At 40.5% G+C, this 14,441-nt stretch overlaps 1 protein-coding gene across 3 annotated transcripts in view; it reads left to right on the top strand.

The window, feature by feature from the left end:
• The window catches only part of PEAK1 (pseudopodium enriched atypical kinase 1), a 196,908-nt gene that overhangs the window by 132,838 nt on the left and 49,629 nt on the right, over positions 1 to 14,441 (top strand). For 2 of the 3 annotated variants that reach the window (XM_067534698.1, XM_067534699.1), the window contains exon 4: positions 3,095 to 6,364. In XM_067534698.1, the coding sequence (XP_067390799.1) occupies positions 3,207 to 6,364 (3,158 nt within the window). In that variant the 5' untranslated portion in view covers positions 3,095 to 3,206. Of the gene's footprint in view, positions 1 to 3,094; positions 7,109 to 14,441 lie in introns of those variants that run through there. The other variant, XM_067534700.1, reaches the window with a different exon arrangement.

Here is a 14,441-nt window from a genome sequence, read left to right on the forward strand (position 1 = left end):
ATATATAAAGCTCAGTTTCTGTAGTGGTGCCTTTGGGATATACAAGCATATGTTTGTGTACAGCTATGACTGTATCATTTTAATATTTTAACTTGAGCAGTGCTTTTTAAATATGAAGCTCCATGGTTTCTGCCAATTTCTACCGCTAACATTCAGATTAATTTTTCAGTATACAACTCTGATTTGGAGGAGGAAAAAAGCTAATCAGTTTCAGCGTCTCTGAACAAGAGAAGTAAATAAAATCAGTAATAGAACATTAAAACCTTGTAATAACCCAAAGATGTGAAATATGCTGCTCTCCATAATTTTTTACCACAACCTTATTAGCAGAAAATGTTTGGCCTAAGGGTACTGATCTATAAAACTCAAGTTGTGATAGAATTTCAAAACAGGGATATCCTGTCCATCTCTCAGAGAGGTAGTAAAAACCATCTGAACCTTAAAAACCACACTCACACTTACCCTTTTGTTTTAATTATTTGCTTAGCGATTTATGGAATTGAGGTATGTTTTCTAAGGAAACATTTAGTTTGGACTCAGAACAGCATCTTTTGTTCATTTATTTGGGTTTTTTTGTTTGTTTGTTTTCTTTTGCATAGTGGATACATAAAAGCAGGAAGATAACCAGAATGAGAGATTTTAGCATTTTCTTTGTCTCAGTTAAATATTTCAGGAGACTCGTTTCTTAAATGTAACTTTTATAATAATATGTATATGATGAGGTTCTGGGTGTTGAGCGAGCAAAGCTTCAAAGAGTTCAGTGAAGCAGGAAGAAGGGAAAGTCATTTTCCTTATTGCTATAAAAACCAAAGGCTTAACATTTGAATAGATCTGTATCTGGAAAAGCTAATATCTGTTGTATCACATAGTGCCAAAACCTTTCTATATCTTCAAGGCAAAAAGCTTTGTGTCTAAACATCATCAGTCAATGTATGAAATATGAGAACTCTGCTACGATAAATGTGCTGGATAAAACTGTTTTAGTGTTAGACTGCAGCCCCATCTGGTGTTTGAACAGGGTTGCTTCTTTTGCAGCTGTCCTATATCATGTGAATAGGAAGGCACCTTGCCCCACTGTACGTGAGAAAACTGACATGTATACAAGTACCCGATTTTATTAATAGCTTCTATTGTATGCCACACGTGATGAAAGCCAATTGTGTTTTTGGTGAATTCCAGTATAGCAATCCTGTTGATAACATGCCAACCACTAAATCAATTTGACTGTTGTATTTACTGGGTAGATTTATTTACACAGTTTACATTTATTTCTGTGATCAAAAATTTATATTGATCATTCAAACAGTCTAAGAAAATAGAAAGTGTTGCCTCTTGTTTCTTGTATTTTTACATGAAAAATGATTCTCTGAAGTCATGCTGGGGATGAATTTGACCCAGCAGGTTTAAATTGGTGAGACATTAGTTCACAAAAGACTCAAATCCTGCATATTCCAAAGGCTCACATTTAGTGGGTCCATTTAGTGAGTTTTTTATATGGGATTGGTTATTTCAGGAACTGATCCATCTCATTCTCAAATAGTTTCCAGCTTGCTGAGGGAAATCCCTACTTGTATTGCAGATTTGGTAAGAAGAATACAGGTGAAACAAACCAGTGACTAAAAGAAGCATTGCCTTGCATCATGCATATGGTTTAAGATAGATTTATTGTCTCTGTTGTAAGTTGACTAAAGATAATGCTATGAAGAAACTGAAGTGTGTGACTTTCTGCACATAGTGGCCCAATGTCTTTTATCCAGCTCTCTTTTTGGAGTAACCTTTTTCCCCTTGTCTAAAGTATCTGCCCAGTTATAATTTGATCTTGATGGAAACATGACTAAAATGACTGAAGGGCTTTTTGTCTGGTAACTATGATTTAAACTGGATTGTTCAGGTAGGTTTACTCAGTCAAGCAATAGCACATTCACCTGTGACCCTAAAACAAATGCTTTAAAATAAATCTAATTTGAGAAAATTAAATATATTCTTTCACCATCCCTGTTTGACATTTTGGAGGATGTTTCTGTGGCAATATGCCTTCTTTTTTAGTTTTAGGTCCCGTCTTCCTCAGCTTCTGGTTTATCAGGCAGAATTGAAGATCCATAGCACTGAATTAGTAGGGAATTAATAACACAATATAATCAGTTTCAATTATTTTGGTAATTTATTTCAAAATACCTGTCAGCAAATACCTCTGTAACAATACAGACAACAACAACAAAGATTCCCCCAGGAATAGAGAGTTAAAGAAACCCTTATAATAACACAGTTTCTCTTTCTCTGTTATGCTTTTGTTGGGTGCCTCAGTCTGGGTGTGTCATATGCCAGCTAGAAGCATCATGTTTGTACTTGGAGGGTGTATTTGGGGTGTGCTGGAGGGGCGTGTGTGTGTGTGTATGGGGGGTGTTTGTGGGGTGCAGGAGAGGTCTGTGTATACTGGGAGGGCACCGGAGGGGGCTGTGCGGGGCCCGCCCATTCCAGACACCCACCTCCCATCCTCTTCCAGAGCCCAGCTGAAGGGCCAAACACCAGCACCCTCCCCCCTGCAAAACCCAGCATGGGGCACCCCCTCTTCCCAGAACCCAGGGATCCATAGGAAGAAACTGTCTGATGCTGGTCAGACTGCGCTTGTATGGAGTTTCCTGTGGTGATTTCAGTGTTGGGCTGTGCAGAGGCCTCCATCCCCCTTGGGCTAGGTGCTCTGCTCACTGTGGGACACATGGCCCACATGCCACTTTTTTCCTTCAGGGCGTGCCAGGAACCACAGCTGTCAGGAACCCTCCAGCTCCTCCTCCCTTCCCTTCGGCTGTGTCCTCTATTTGTGAGCTGGGGTGCCAGGCTCTGCCAGGTCCAGCAGCCTCTAGTGGCAGCCAGCAACTCTGCATCACCAATTCTGCAGGGAAAAACGAAATTCTGCACAGAGCATTAATTCTGTGCAAGTACTGCATTGCGCAGTGGCACAGAATTCCCTCGGGAATGTGTGTTTGTTAAAGAAGAAACAGTAAGAATATGCGTATGAACACAGTCATTCACTTGTGATTGCATGTTGTTGTTTTTCCCCATTCTGATCTTTTGTTTTCTGTCTTTCATTTTTTAGAAAGATCACTATTTGAAAGAGTAACCAGAGTAAATGAGCAGAGTGAAAACGAATGGATGAAGTTCTTAACATGCACTGAACAGTGGAACATCAGGTGCAAAGTTCTGGGAAAATGTCTGCTTGCAACACCTTCACTGAACACGTCTGGAAACCTGGTGAATGTAAAAACTGCTTCAAGCCCAAAAGTTTGCACCAACTGCCCCTGGCCTCTGAAAAGAGTCCCCTCTCTCATGGTAATCTGAAAACCAATGCAAACCACAGCAACAGCCACCGTGGTAGAAATACAGGAAATTTCCGACCCCCTGTTGCAAAGAAACCCACTATAGCTGTGAAACCTACCATGATGGTGGTAGATGGGCAGAGTGTCAGTGTTGAGATCAGCACACTAGATCATTGTGAGAACAAGCCAGTAATTATAGGGTGGAACCAAAACAAAGCTGTCTTGAACAAAAAGCCACTGAACAATAATAATGAAGATGAAATTGAAGGTTATAGCCATGTTCATAGGCCTTATGGCAACAATGATAGTGCAGGTAAGATACCAAATAATAATAATAATGGACTGACAGAAGTGTTGAAGGAAATTGCAGGTTTGGATACCACACCTCAGATAACAGGAAATGAAATGAACTCAAGGGAAACTTTCTTGGGAAGAATAAATAATTGCTATAAAAGATCATTAGAAAGACAGATCCCTCCAAGCTGTATGATGGGTGGACTGAAAGATTCACATAGTAAACATGTTATCCTGAGTGGAAGCACTGAAGTAATAAGTAATGAAGGTGGGCGTTTCTGTTACCCAGAATTCTCCAGTGGAGATGAGAGTGAGGACGATATGTTTTTTGGCAGCATGCAAGAAGAGCATGAGAGTTGGGATGAAAGTGATGAAGAGCTGCTAGCAATGGAAATTCGCATGCGGGGCCAACCTCGCTTTGCTAACTTTAGAGCTAACACCTTGTCTCCTGTCCGGTTTTGTGTTGACAAAAAATGGAACACTGTACCTTTAAGGAACAAGTCTCTCCAGAGGATCTGTGCTGTAGATTATGATGATAGCTATGATGAAATTTTAAATGGTTATGGAGAAGAAACTGTGATCCTTTATGGGCAGGAAAGCATGCAGAGTATGGTGTCATCTGATTCTACATCTCCTGATTCTTCTTTGACTGAAGAGTCTCGCTCTGGAACAACCAGCAGTTCATCTCAAAAACTCTGCAATGGAGGGTTATCTCCCAGTACCCCTAAGGAGATCAAGTTGATTGAACCAGATTATGAGAGTCTTTGTGATAAGCAGCAAATGAAAGACATGTCAAAAGCTTCCAGAAACACTACAAAAGCTCTAGAGACTCACAAGGCAATTCTTGCACTTAGACTGGAAGAGAAGGATGGCAAGATTGCTGTACAAAGTGATAAGCAAGAAAGCAAAAGTTCTACAGATGTTACTGGTCAAGCAGTGACTATAAACTTGGTACCAATGGAAGATCAAGCCAAACCTTACAGAGTGGTGAATATGGAACAACCAGTGTGCAAGCCATATACTATAGTAGATGTGTCAGCAGCCATGACCAATGAGTGTATGGAGAGTCAGACCGAAACCTCAGAAATCAAAAGTACGCCATCTAACCCAAATTCACCAGGAACTCCAGGTGCACCCATTACTACTGCATCATCTGGGCGAGTAAATGCCAATCTAAAAAAATCCAGTGCCGTCAGATACCAAGAAGTATGGACTTCTAGTACTAGCCCACGACAGAAGATACCTAAGGTGGAATTAATTGCTAACAGCTCAGGACCTTCGGTCCCTCCCAGGAAGAGCAGCCACAAATCTGCTCCTACTTCACCTTCAGCCACAAATATTTCTTCAAAAACCATCCCAGTGAAGTCGCCCAATTTGTCTGAGATAAAATTTAATAGTTACAACAATGCTGGCATGCCACCTTTCCCAATTATCATTCATGATGAACCTACATATGCTAGAAGTTCAAAGAATGCTATCAAAGTTCCTATTGTAATCAATCCAAATGCATATGATAATTTAGCCATCTATAAAAGTTTTCTGGGGACCAGTGGAGAACTATCCATCAAAGATAAAACTACAAGTGTAATAAGCCACACATATGAAGAAATAGAAACAGAAAGCAAAGTATCTGAAAATATAGCCAATAAATCCACTGAATTTATCCAACCCAAGGGGGTAACTAATAACGCAGAATGTAGACTGGGTTCTGTGGCTCAGAAGGTTCAAGAGTACAATAGCTGTCTCAGCAAAGGTCAGACATCACCACAAAGAAGTCATAGCTCTGGCCACAGCTCCCCAACAAGAGTCCAGAAGACAACTCAAGAGCCTGCAGCCAAAATGGAAGGAGCACAGGATACTTCTAGTGGCAGCAGTAATAGGGAAAATGCAAACACAGTGCTTTCTCAGATTGTGGCTTCTATCCAGCCCCCACAGTCGCCTCCAGAAACACCTCAATCAGGACCCAAATCTTGCAGTGTGGAAGAATTATATTCCCTACCACCTGATGCCGATGCCACTAAAAGCAGCCTGGTACGACCCAAATCTCTCTTTACCCCACAACTCATCAATGATACTGAAGTATCCAATGCCACAGAAAGCACTACCACTAAAATGCAGAAGGATACACTTTCAAAGCCAATTACCACCCACTCTTCAAAGCCAGTGACAGGCACCCATAATACCACAAGTCCCAAAATAGAGCAAGCACCTCCATTTCCCCCTCCACGTTCCACATCTTCGCCCTATCATGCAAGTAATCTGTTGCAAAGACATTTCAGCAACTGGAGCAAACCAACTAGTCCCACTAGATCAACAGAGGCAGAGTCAATACTGCATTCGGAAGGTAGACGAGCTGCTGATGCAAAACCCAAGCGCTGGATATCCTTTAAGAGCTTCTTTCGCCGCAGAAAGACTGATGATGAGGAAGATAAAGAGAAGGAAAGAGAAAAAGGGAAACTAGTGGGTCTTGATGGAACTGTTATACACATGCTGCCCCCTCCTCCAGTTCAACGCCACCATTGGTTCAGTGAGTCAAAAACAGACTCCAATGAGAAGCCATCCATTGTTTTCATGTATAGATGTGAACCAGCACAGGCTGAACCAAACACTGACTATAACAAGGCAGTAGAGGAGTCTCCAAATGGAGATAAAGCAGCAACAGACAAAGCAGAAATGGAAGAGATGTCTCCAGAGCATTCTGAACAGAAAATTAAGAGTCATTCTTCACCATCTCAGATTCCCAAGAAAATCCTCAGGTAAACTGCTGTTAACAGCATTTGTCTTTTTAACTCACTTATTCAGTGTTCAGGAAAATCAAACATGCTGTACATTTTGCAGAAATGGGAAGTAATTTAAGGGCTTTTTATAGAACTTTATATGTACATGTGTAATGTTTTTACAGTCTTGACATTTTACTGGATAGTTATTTTCATTTGCACCTTTCTTCATATGAACAGCATCCAGTATTCTGGACTGTATTCTATGTTTATTACTTTAATAGGGCCATCTTGTTACACTGGATCAAACCACACATGGCCTTGAATTTTTAGATTAAGATGGTGTTTCTATGCTATAGAAGATCAAAGAATTCTGACATAAATGAAGGGTAAAGATTTTATGGAGAAGTAGAAAACATACTGACATGATTTGGAGGGTCATATGATATTATCACATACATGTGATTAAAATATTTGTTAAAATAACTTTTATACCACATTATATCATCATGTATTACATTTCTATCAAATATGCTCTGTATAAAAATAATATAATTACATTATTTATAAAGTACTCTCTCCACCTGCCAAAGCCTTTATGGTGTTAAACACACTAGGCCAGAACTTTAGCTGCATTCACTTCAATGGAGCTATGATGATTCACACCATCTGAGGCTCTGGCCCATTGATTTTCAGTTTTTTATGCTTCTGTAAACTAAACTCAATATTAATTTTGCTAAAATGAGTCCTTATTTATGGTTTCTGGTTTCCTAAAATTCTTTGATCAAAATATACTTTATTCATGTACCTTCTTGGTGGTTGTTTATTACTATTTTAATCCTTTGTTTACTTTGTTGTGTTCCCTTAGCCTACAATACATACCCTGTTTGTCTCTGAAAACCAGGAGCCAAGTATCTTTCCAGAATTTGCATGGGTGGGTTTCAACAACATACCCTTCAGCTTTGATGGCAAGAAAGCAGCTCTGCCATGACGTGGACTATCAATATGGGATACTACAGCTGGAAACATTTGTTTCTTTAATCTCTAGAGGAGCACAGTAGGCACTTAGGCCCAGATTTGTAAAAGTATTGAGGCATTGCTGCACTCAGCATTGCAAGGCCTAAATCACATTTTCAAAAGAGATTTAGGTATTAAGTAGTTAAATCCCAATGGGTTTAGATCCCTAAGTGCCTAAATCTCTTTTGAAAATGAGATTTAGGATTCTAAATCAGTTAAGTGATGCAACAATGAGTGCAGCAACGCCTAAATACCTCTAAAAATCTGGGCTTTAGTGCACTCTGGCAACAGCTACAGCAGTGTGTTGGAGCTTGTCTTCTGAGTCATTTAGGACTAGTCTACAGCAGAAGTGCTGTAGTTGCACAGCTGCAGTGTGTCTGATGAAAACATTATATGCTGACGGGAGAGAGCTCTCCTATCAGCATAATAAATCCACCTCTGCGAGAGGTAGTAGCTATGTCAGCAGGAGAGCTTCTCCCTGTCCACACCATGTCCATAGCATGGTGTCCATAGCACTGTCTGCACCGGTGTTAAGGTCCGTGTAATTTACATCGCTTAGGGGGTGTCTTATTCACACCCCTGAGCAACAGAAGTTATACCAATGTAAGTGGTAGTGTAGAGTAGACCAAGCCTTAATGAAAGCAGGCTACCAGTATATTAATTCAAAGGACATTTTAAAACTTTTGTACTTAATTATTCTTTTAGTTGCACCCTGACAGACAGAAAATTACAAATCATAGACTTGTTCCTTTCATACTATGTCTGACCCACTCGAAAGATAGAACAAGGTGAGGTCCTAAAGTTCCCTCACCCATTCGTTCCCAATACTCTTATCTATACAAGAAAGATGCACTGATTTAACTTAAAATGGTTTAAAATCATGCAAATCTGTGTGTAGACACTCTTATTTCAGTTTATTTTAAACTGATTGCTAAGCAACTTAACCTAAACTGAAATCAGCCTGTTTTAAACTGACCATAGGAGTGTCCTTTTGCATGAGTTTAAAATCATGCCTTTAATAGAACTAGTGCAACTTCCTCATGTTAATGAGAACTTACTTATTGTCTGCTTTTCTAATAGTTCTGTCAGAGTTGGAAAGCTCATGTTTTTGTTACAATGTTTTTGATTAAAGTTACAGGTATAAAGTTGGTTTTACCATATAAGGAAGCATCACCACACTTGTGTGCAGTAATAGCACCAGGCTGAAAACAAAGTGTCTTCAACTACCCTAGAGATGGTGCTATTACTTTGTTTTACCACACCCGCCTAGGCCCTAGAGTATGTTTGTGCTGTCACTGTTTTGAACAGTTAGTCTTTCGCTTTCCTCTTTCCATTGCCTTTTAGATAATTATTTTAAAAAGAAATAAATAAATTGAAAAATTGGGAGTTTTATGTGCCGAACAAGATTTGATAGCTTTTGTGGCATGTGGCTTTCAGTTATTTTTTTTATTGCCTTTGATGCATTTTGGTGCCTTAAGGTAAATTGTTTTTACTTGATTTGATTCCTGTTAATGAGGGAGAGAGAGAGAGACTTTAATTAATTTTTCAATACAAAAAATTAAGCCAATATTGTTTAAGGATTTTGAATTTGTCAGTCTTCCAGTATTTGTGCCCCAGGCATGGCAGCTTGCAGTTTTGGACCAACAGGAGGTATATTTGATTTACCAAGTGATGCTACACTTGCTTTGTATTAACTTATCAGATGGTTGCTAAAGGTTAATGCTAATTCAGACTAAAATGTGTGGAATGGAAAAGAAGTTCAAAATCTTCAGTTAACGACTGCAGAAGGCCTAGAGAAAAATTGAAGACATGAAGATAAAGATCAATGAACATGACACTTTTCTGAGAATGCCAACAATTGTAAAGCTCACTGAGAGATCAAATTGATGACCTGGAAAATAAGATAGGATTAAGAAATGTCAGATTGGTGTGGGGTCCTGAAGGTGTATCAACAGGAGAAACAGATTTTTTTTTAAATCCCATAGTGGATTATGAAGGTGGTGGAGATTGATAATTTTAAATTCCTTTAGCACTGTGTTGTGGTTATGATATCACTGGAAAGGTAAGTTCATCTAACAGCACTTGCAGAATATTCATCTCTTGAAATGAGAAATAAATGTTTGAAACTGAGTCTGTGATGGAGCCCTCAAGTGTTTTATCCATGTGACCGATTTGTTTCTCTTTGGCATGCATAGTGGCTAAAAAGAAGCTGGTAAATATGAAATTGGCATTTCCATTGCGGGATTTTCTGAAAATCAAAATTAACATTTTTCTCTAACGATAACAAAGTTTTCCCAGTAAAGATTTCAGATTGAGACTGGATATAACCTTTCCTACTGTGGTTTTTTCTTTTTTTAAAAAAAAAATCATAGTAAATAAGGGCATGTCTACACTACAAAGTTAAGTAGACTTAATTTAAGCCAACATCCAGCGGCAAAGTAATTAAGGAAGTTGGGCGTATCCACACCACGCTCATTGTGTTGGTAGAGTGCGTCTTCATTAGCAGCGCTTGCATCGATGCAGAGAGCAGTACACCGTGGGCAGCTATCCCACAGTACGACTTGCCACAGTGGGTTTTAGGAAGGGCTTGCAATGCCTCAAGGCCAAAATATTGTTACAGGGGGAATGGAAGTATAGCTTCGACCTCCCATGATGCAGTATCCTCCATCCCTACCCTAATTTCAGCAGCAAGGGGAAAGGGGAATTCGGTGATGTTTGCAGGCCATTTTGCAGGGGCTGCACAGTGAATCTAGCCTCAAGCTGTTTCTCTTGAAGCTCAGCCAGATGCCTCAACATGTCTGATTGCTCTTTCATAATCGGCAACATCTCATCCCACACACCATGATCATGCTCCTGGGCTGCTCTCCTGCTCTCCATGTCCAGTTTTTCATAGAGTGAAATCCTTCAAGCTCTTCGCTCCATGTCCACTGTTCTAGAGGTGTTCATTATCCCATTGAACATGTCATCACATGTTCTTTCTCTTTTTCCATCTTCTAATCTCTCCGCCAGTATGGAGGGTGATCTGAAGGCCACACTTTCCACTATAAAGCATGGTTGCCTTGTGCTTTGCATTGTCAGTGCACACCTTGAGTCTAGTGCACAGTTGCTATTTAAAAATCACTCCCCTTATTCTACTGAAGTGCTAGCCAGAACATAATCAGTATCCCTAGTTATTCAATTAACTGATTTGCTGTTCCAGCCATGGTGAGTATGGCCCGGGGGCATGGGCGTTGGGCCTCATGCTGCAACTTGTGGGCAACCCACTTGGAAGTACAGGTGGCCAGGTGGACAATGCCCTCTCCCCTTAGCAACAGGGACAGTGCATGGAGACCGGAAACCAGTGTGATCTTTGTCTGAGGCAGCTTCGGGAGGTGGGGGGTTGTGGCTGTGAGAGAACAAAGGAATCACCTTCCCTCGTTCCCTTAATGCTGCTGGTAGCAATCACAATGAGCTTGCAGATTCTTAGGTCAGCACTGCTCCCTGCCACCCAAACCACCAGCATGTTAGGGAAACCATGGTTGAGGGACCTACGAATCATCATGGGCGGAGGAGCACATGCTCTGTGTTTGCAATATAAGCACTTGTAATGAAAACTACCACTGTCTCCCCTAGGTGACCCTATGTGATATCAATCTCTTGAGAGTAACAGAGGTGGGAAGGAAGCAGATACTGCAAGCGTTTGGGTACAGAACTGGTCCTTATACTGTTATGCTGAGTACCGCAATGATGCCAGCAGAATTAATACGGGAGTGGCATTGGAAAGTCTCCTACCATGATGGAAGAAATAAGATTGCCCTCCCCAGAAATCTTTTGCAACAGATTGCAGAGTATCCATAAAAATTTCCTAGAGATCTCCATGGAGGATTCCCAGGCCTGTGCACATAAACACTCTTTTCCATGGGCCACCCTCTGCATAGCTGGAGTGGCCGCTGGGAATCAGATATCCACTGCACCTCACTTTTTCTTCTTATTAAGCATAAAATATAACTGTGTAACTTCTACAGCAGCGGTTCTCAGACTGTGGTTTGGGACCCAAAGTGGGTCACGACCCCGTTTTTATGGGGTTGCCAAGGCCAGCGTTCAACTTGCTGGGACCTGGGGCTGAAGTTGAATTGCGGAGGTGGAGTACTTAAGTCGACATAACAGGCGAGTTACATCGGCAGAAGGGACCTGTTAGTGTAGATGCATAGATTATTAGGTCGACAGAAGCTGTCTTACATCGACCTAAGGGTAAACCAGGCCTTTTATTTAATCAAATGTTTGTAGATAAACTGTATTGTGTTTGGTGGTGCAGCAGTTAATCTTCTGACCCTGGAATTTGAGTGCTTCTCTTGCAGGAAATTGCATTTAAGGCTTTGTGTTATGTCTGTGCAGAATGGAAGATGACTAGAGATAGTTTCAAAGGGAGAGAGAAAATATGGAATTAAGAGCAAAGATCTTTATTCCAGAGGATTTGAGGGATACCTCCTCCACCATTCCTCACACTCATTCCTCCCTCAAAAACCCTCTATCACAGCAACCTTCTCTTCTAGGTATGTCTACGCTGCAGCTGGGAGCTAGCATCCCAGCCCACGTAGCCAGACTCAGGCTAGTGGGGCATGAGCTAGCGCTAAAAATAGCCGTGTGGACATTACAGCTCTACGCTTGAGTTCAAGTGGTTAGTCTGAGTTTCTGTTGGAGATGCAAGGCCCACACAGCTATTTTTAGCAAGTTAGCTCAAGCCCCACTAGTGCAAATCTGTCTGCCCGAGCTGGAAGGCTTGCTCCCAGCTGCAGCATAGACATAACCTCTGCTGCGGAGGAGGGCTGGCTATAGCTTCTCCGTAGAGCAGGTCAATACTGCTTCTTGGATTGGCCGCAAGGAGGTACACTACAGATCAGTGTGAGTAGTTTTCAGCCCTTACTGTCTGGATTATGTTGTGAACTTGGAACCCCTGCTGTGCTGCCTGTTGGTAGAAATTACAAAGTTTTTTGTTTTTACTGATATGAAGTATTTTAGTACAAAGATTAAATCTCACTGTCCTCAATTTATGTTAGGTTATATGTCTGAAGGTCACAGCTGAGGTGAGTTTTATGGAGGGGGGAGCATAGTGAAGCTAGAGTTATAATTTTCTTTTGTTATTTATCACAGCTTATTCAATGGACTTCTTCCTAGAGAAATTGATTACAACAAGATTAGTCTTGGTAGATTATATTTTTCAGCACACTAAGGTCCAAAGACCCTATAATGGATCTTCAGCCTCCTGTGGTTTTGAGGGAAGAATATAGAGTTGTCAATCACTGGTTTAGAAATGAGGCCTTACAGGTACGCACATCAGTTATATCCAATATATGGGAAAGGTCCAAATAATTATTACTTCATGCAGACACTGATACTTTTTCTGATCCATCATCCACAACTACACGGGGTAGCTCCATCTTTGGATATTAACCTGTTGCTAAATATCCCCATAATATATTCTTCTGAATTTATAAAGGAGGTATTCCCTCTCTAACAACTGGGCTTTTTAATAGCAATTACATCAACCCGATGGGCATTGAAATGAAGAGTTCTGGCCACAGAACACCAGTACTCTATTTTCAGGTTGAGATAGTGGTTCTCAGGACAAAGCAATCATTCATTCCTAAAGTCTCAATGGAGACAGTACTGCAGTCTTTCTGGCCCAAGCCACTGTGCCCAGCAAAAAAGCTGTGGAACAACTTTGATGTCTGAACAATAAAAAAAATATATCTGCACAAAACTCAAGTATTCAGGTGATAGAGTTCATAATTTTGTCCTGTCACTTAGCTATAAGGAACAAAAAGACTTCAAAGTCTTTGATATCTAGGTGCATCAGATTATGAATATCAGAGGCATATGAGATAAAGAACTCATCGTCTTCTGCACTCAGGCAGCATTGGCTCCTGGACTGAGACATATACTTCTTAAAAAGAAACTTACAATGCAGTCATCTGGTCCTCTATGCATTCCTTCATAAAATACTTGCTATGCAAGTCTTTTTCAGTGCCGCTTTTCTGGAGAACAGTAAAGTACTGAAGGTAGTGCCTTAGTAAATCAAGGAACAGCCTATTTGTGCACACTAATTTCAGTTTTAGTTATATATTAGGCTAAATTAGTTTTGCTTGCTTTCTACAGAAATGGTTTTCAACCTGTGGTCTACAGATCCCTGGGAGTCTGCAGACTATATCTAAAGGGTCCACAAAATGTTGTCATTACCACAGAACAGTGGTTTACAACCTGTTAATTGTGGACCTCAGAGGTCTGCAGACTGTCTAAGATTTCCAAAGGGGTCCACACCTTCATTTGAAACTTTTTAGGGGTCTGCAAATAAAAAAAAGGTAGAAAACCACTGTTCTACACTGTTGGTAAATATTCATTGTAGGATCTTTGGGCCTTTCTTTGCTGAACACAGGAAAATGTATATATGCTTATTTTAATTATGCCTTCAAGCAGTGAGATCCACAGATTCATTCCACCCTGGGTTAGATAAGAGGTCACTTCTTGATAGCAAACCTGTGATTTGGCCCCCAACTTTCATACTAGAAGTTGTGTCATCTCTTCATCAGTAAGGTCATAAACTAAGTCAGTGATTGACAGGTCTGAGTTCCATCCCCAAAGCTGCAAACAGGCCTCAAGCCCATTATAGGATCCTATGTTTAGATATGGCCATATACATTTTCCTAATGCTTTCTGAATTTAACAATAATGTATGACACTCCACTGCAAAAGCTATACAATATATCAGGAATCCAGTTATAAATTCTGGAGATTTTGATATTGGGTTCCATAAATGTGAGAGGATATGGATGTCAAGACTATTAGATATGCCTTGCTATTCTTAGGATTTTATAATGATATCATGTTCACACACTGGACAGAGAGTTTGCCTTTGAGAACTGTACACACAGATTCCTGTTCTTGGGATTAATCACCCCTGGACTGGGAGTTTGAAATCTTTTGGAAAACAGTGTCTGTTGGGATCAGTATCCTTACAAACTTTCCTTCCCTTGTTCAAGGTTCCAACAGTATAAATAGGCCCCAGCCATCCTTCAGTTCTTTCTTGAAGTATGGAAGGTACAACAAACTCTGAAAACATTCA

The sequence above is a fragment of the Emydura macquarii genome, unplaced genomic scaffold, assembly GCF_026122565.2.
Source record: "Emydura macquarii macquarii isolate MOO-44397 ecotype Brisbane River unplaced genomic scaffold, CSIRO-AGI_Emac_v2 contig_3451, whole genome shotgun sequence".
NCBI classification, from domain to species: Eukaryota; Metazoa; Chordata; order Testudines; family Chelidae; genus Emydura; species Emydura macquarii.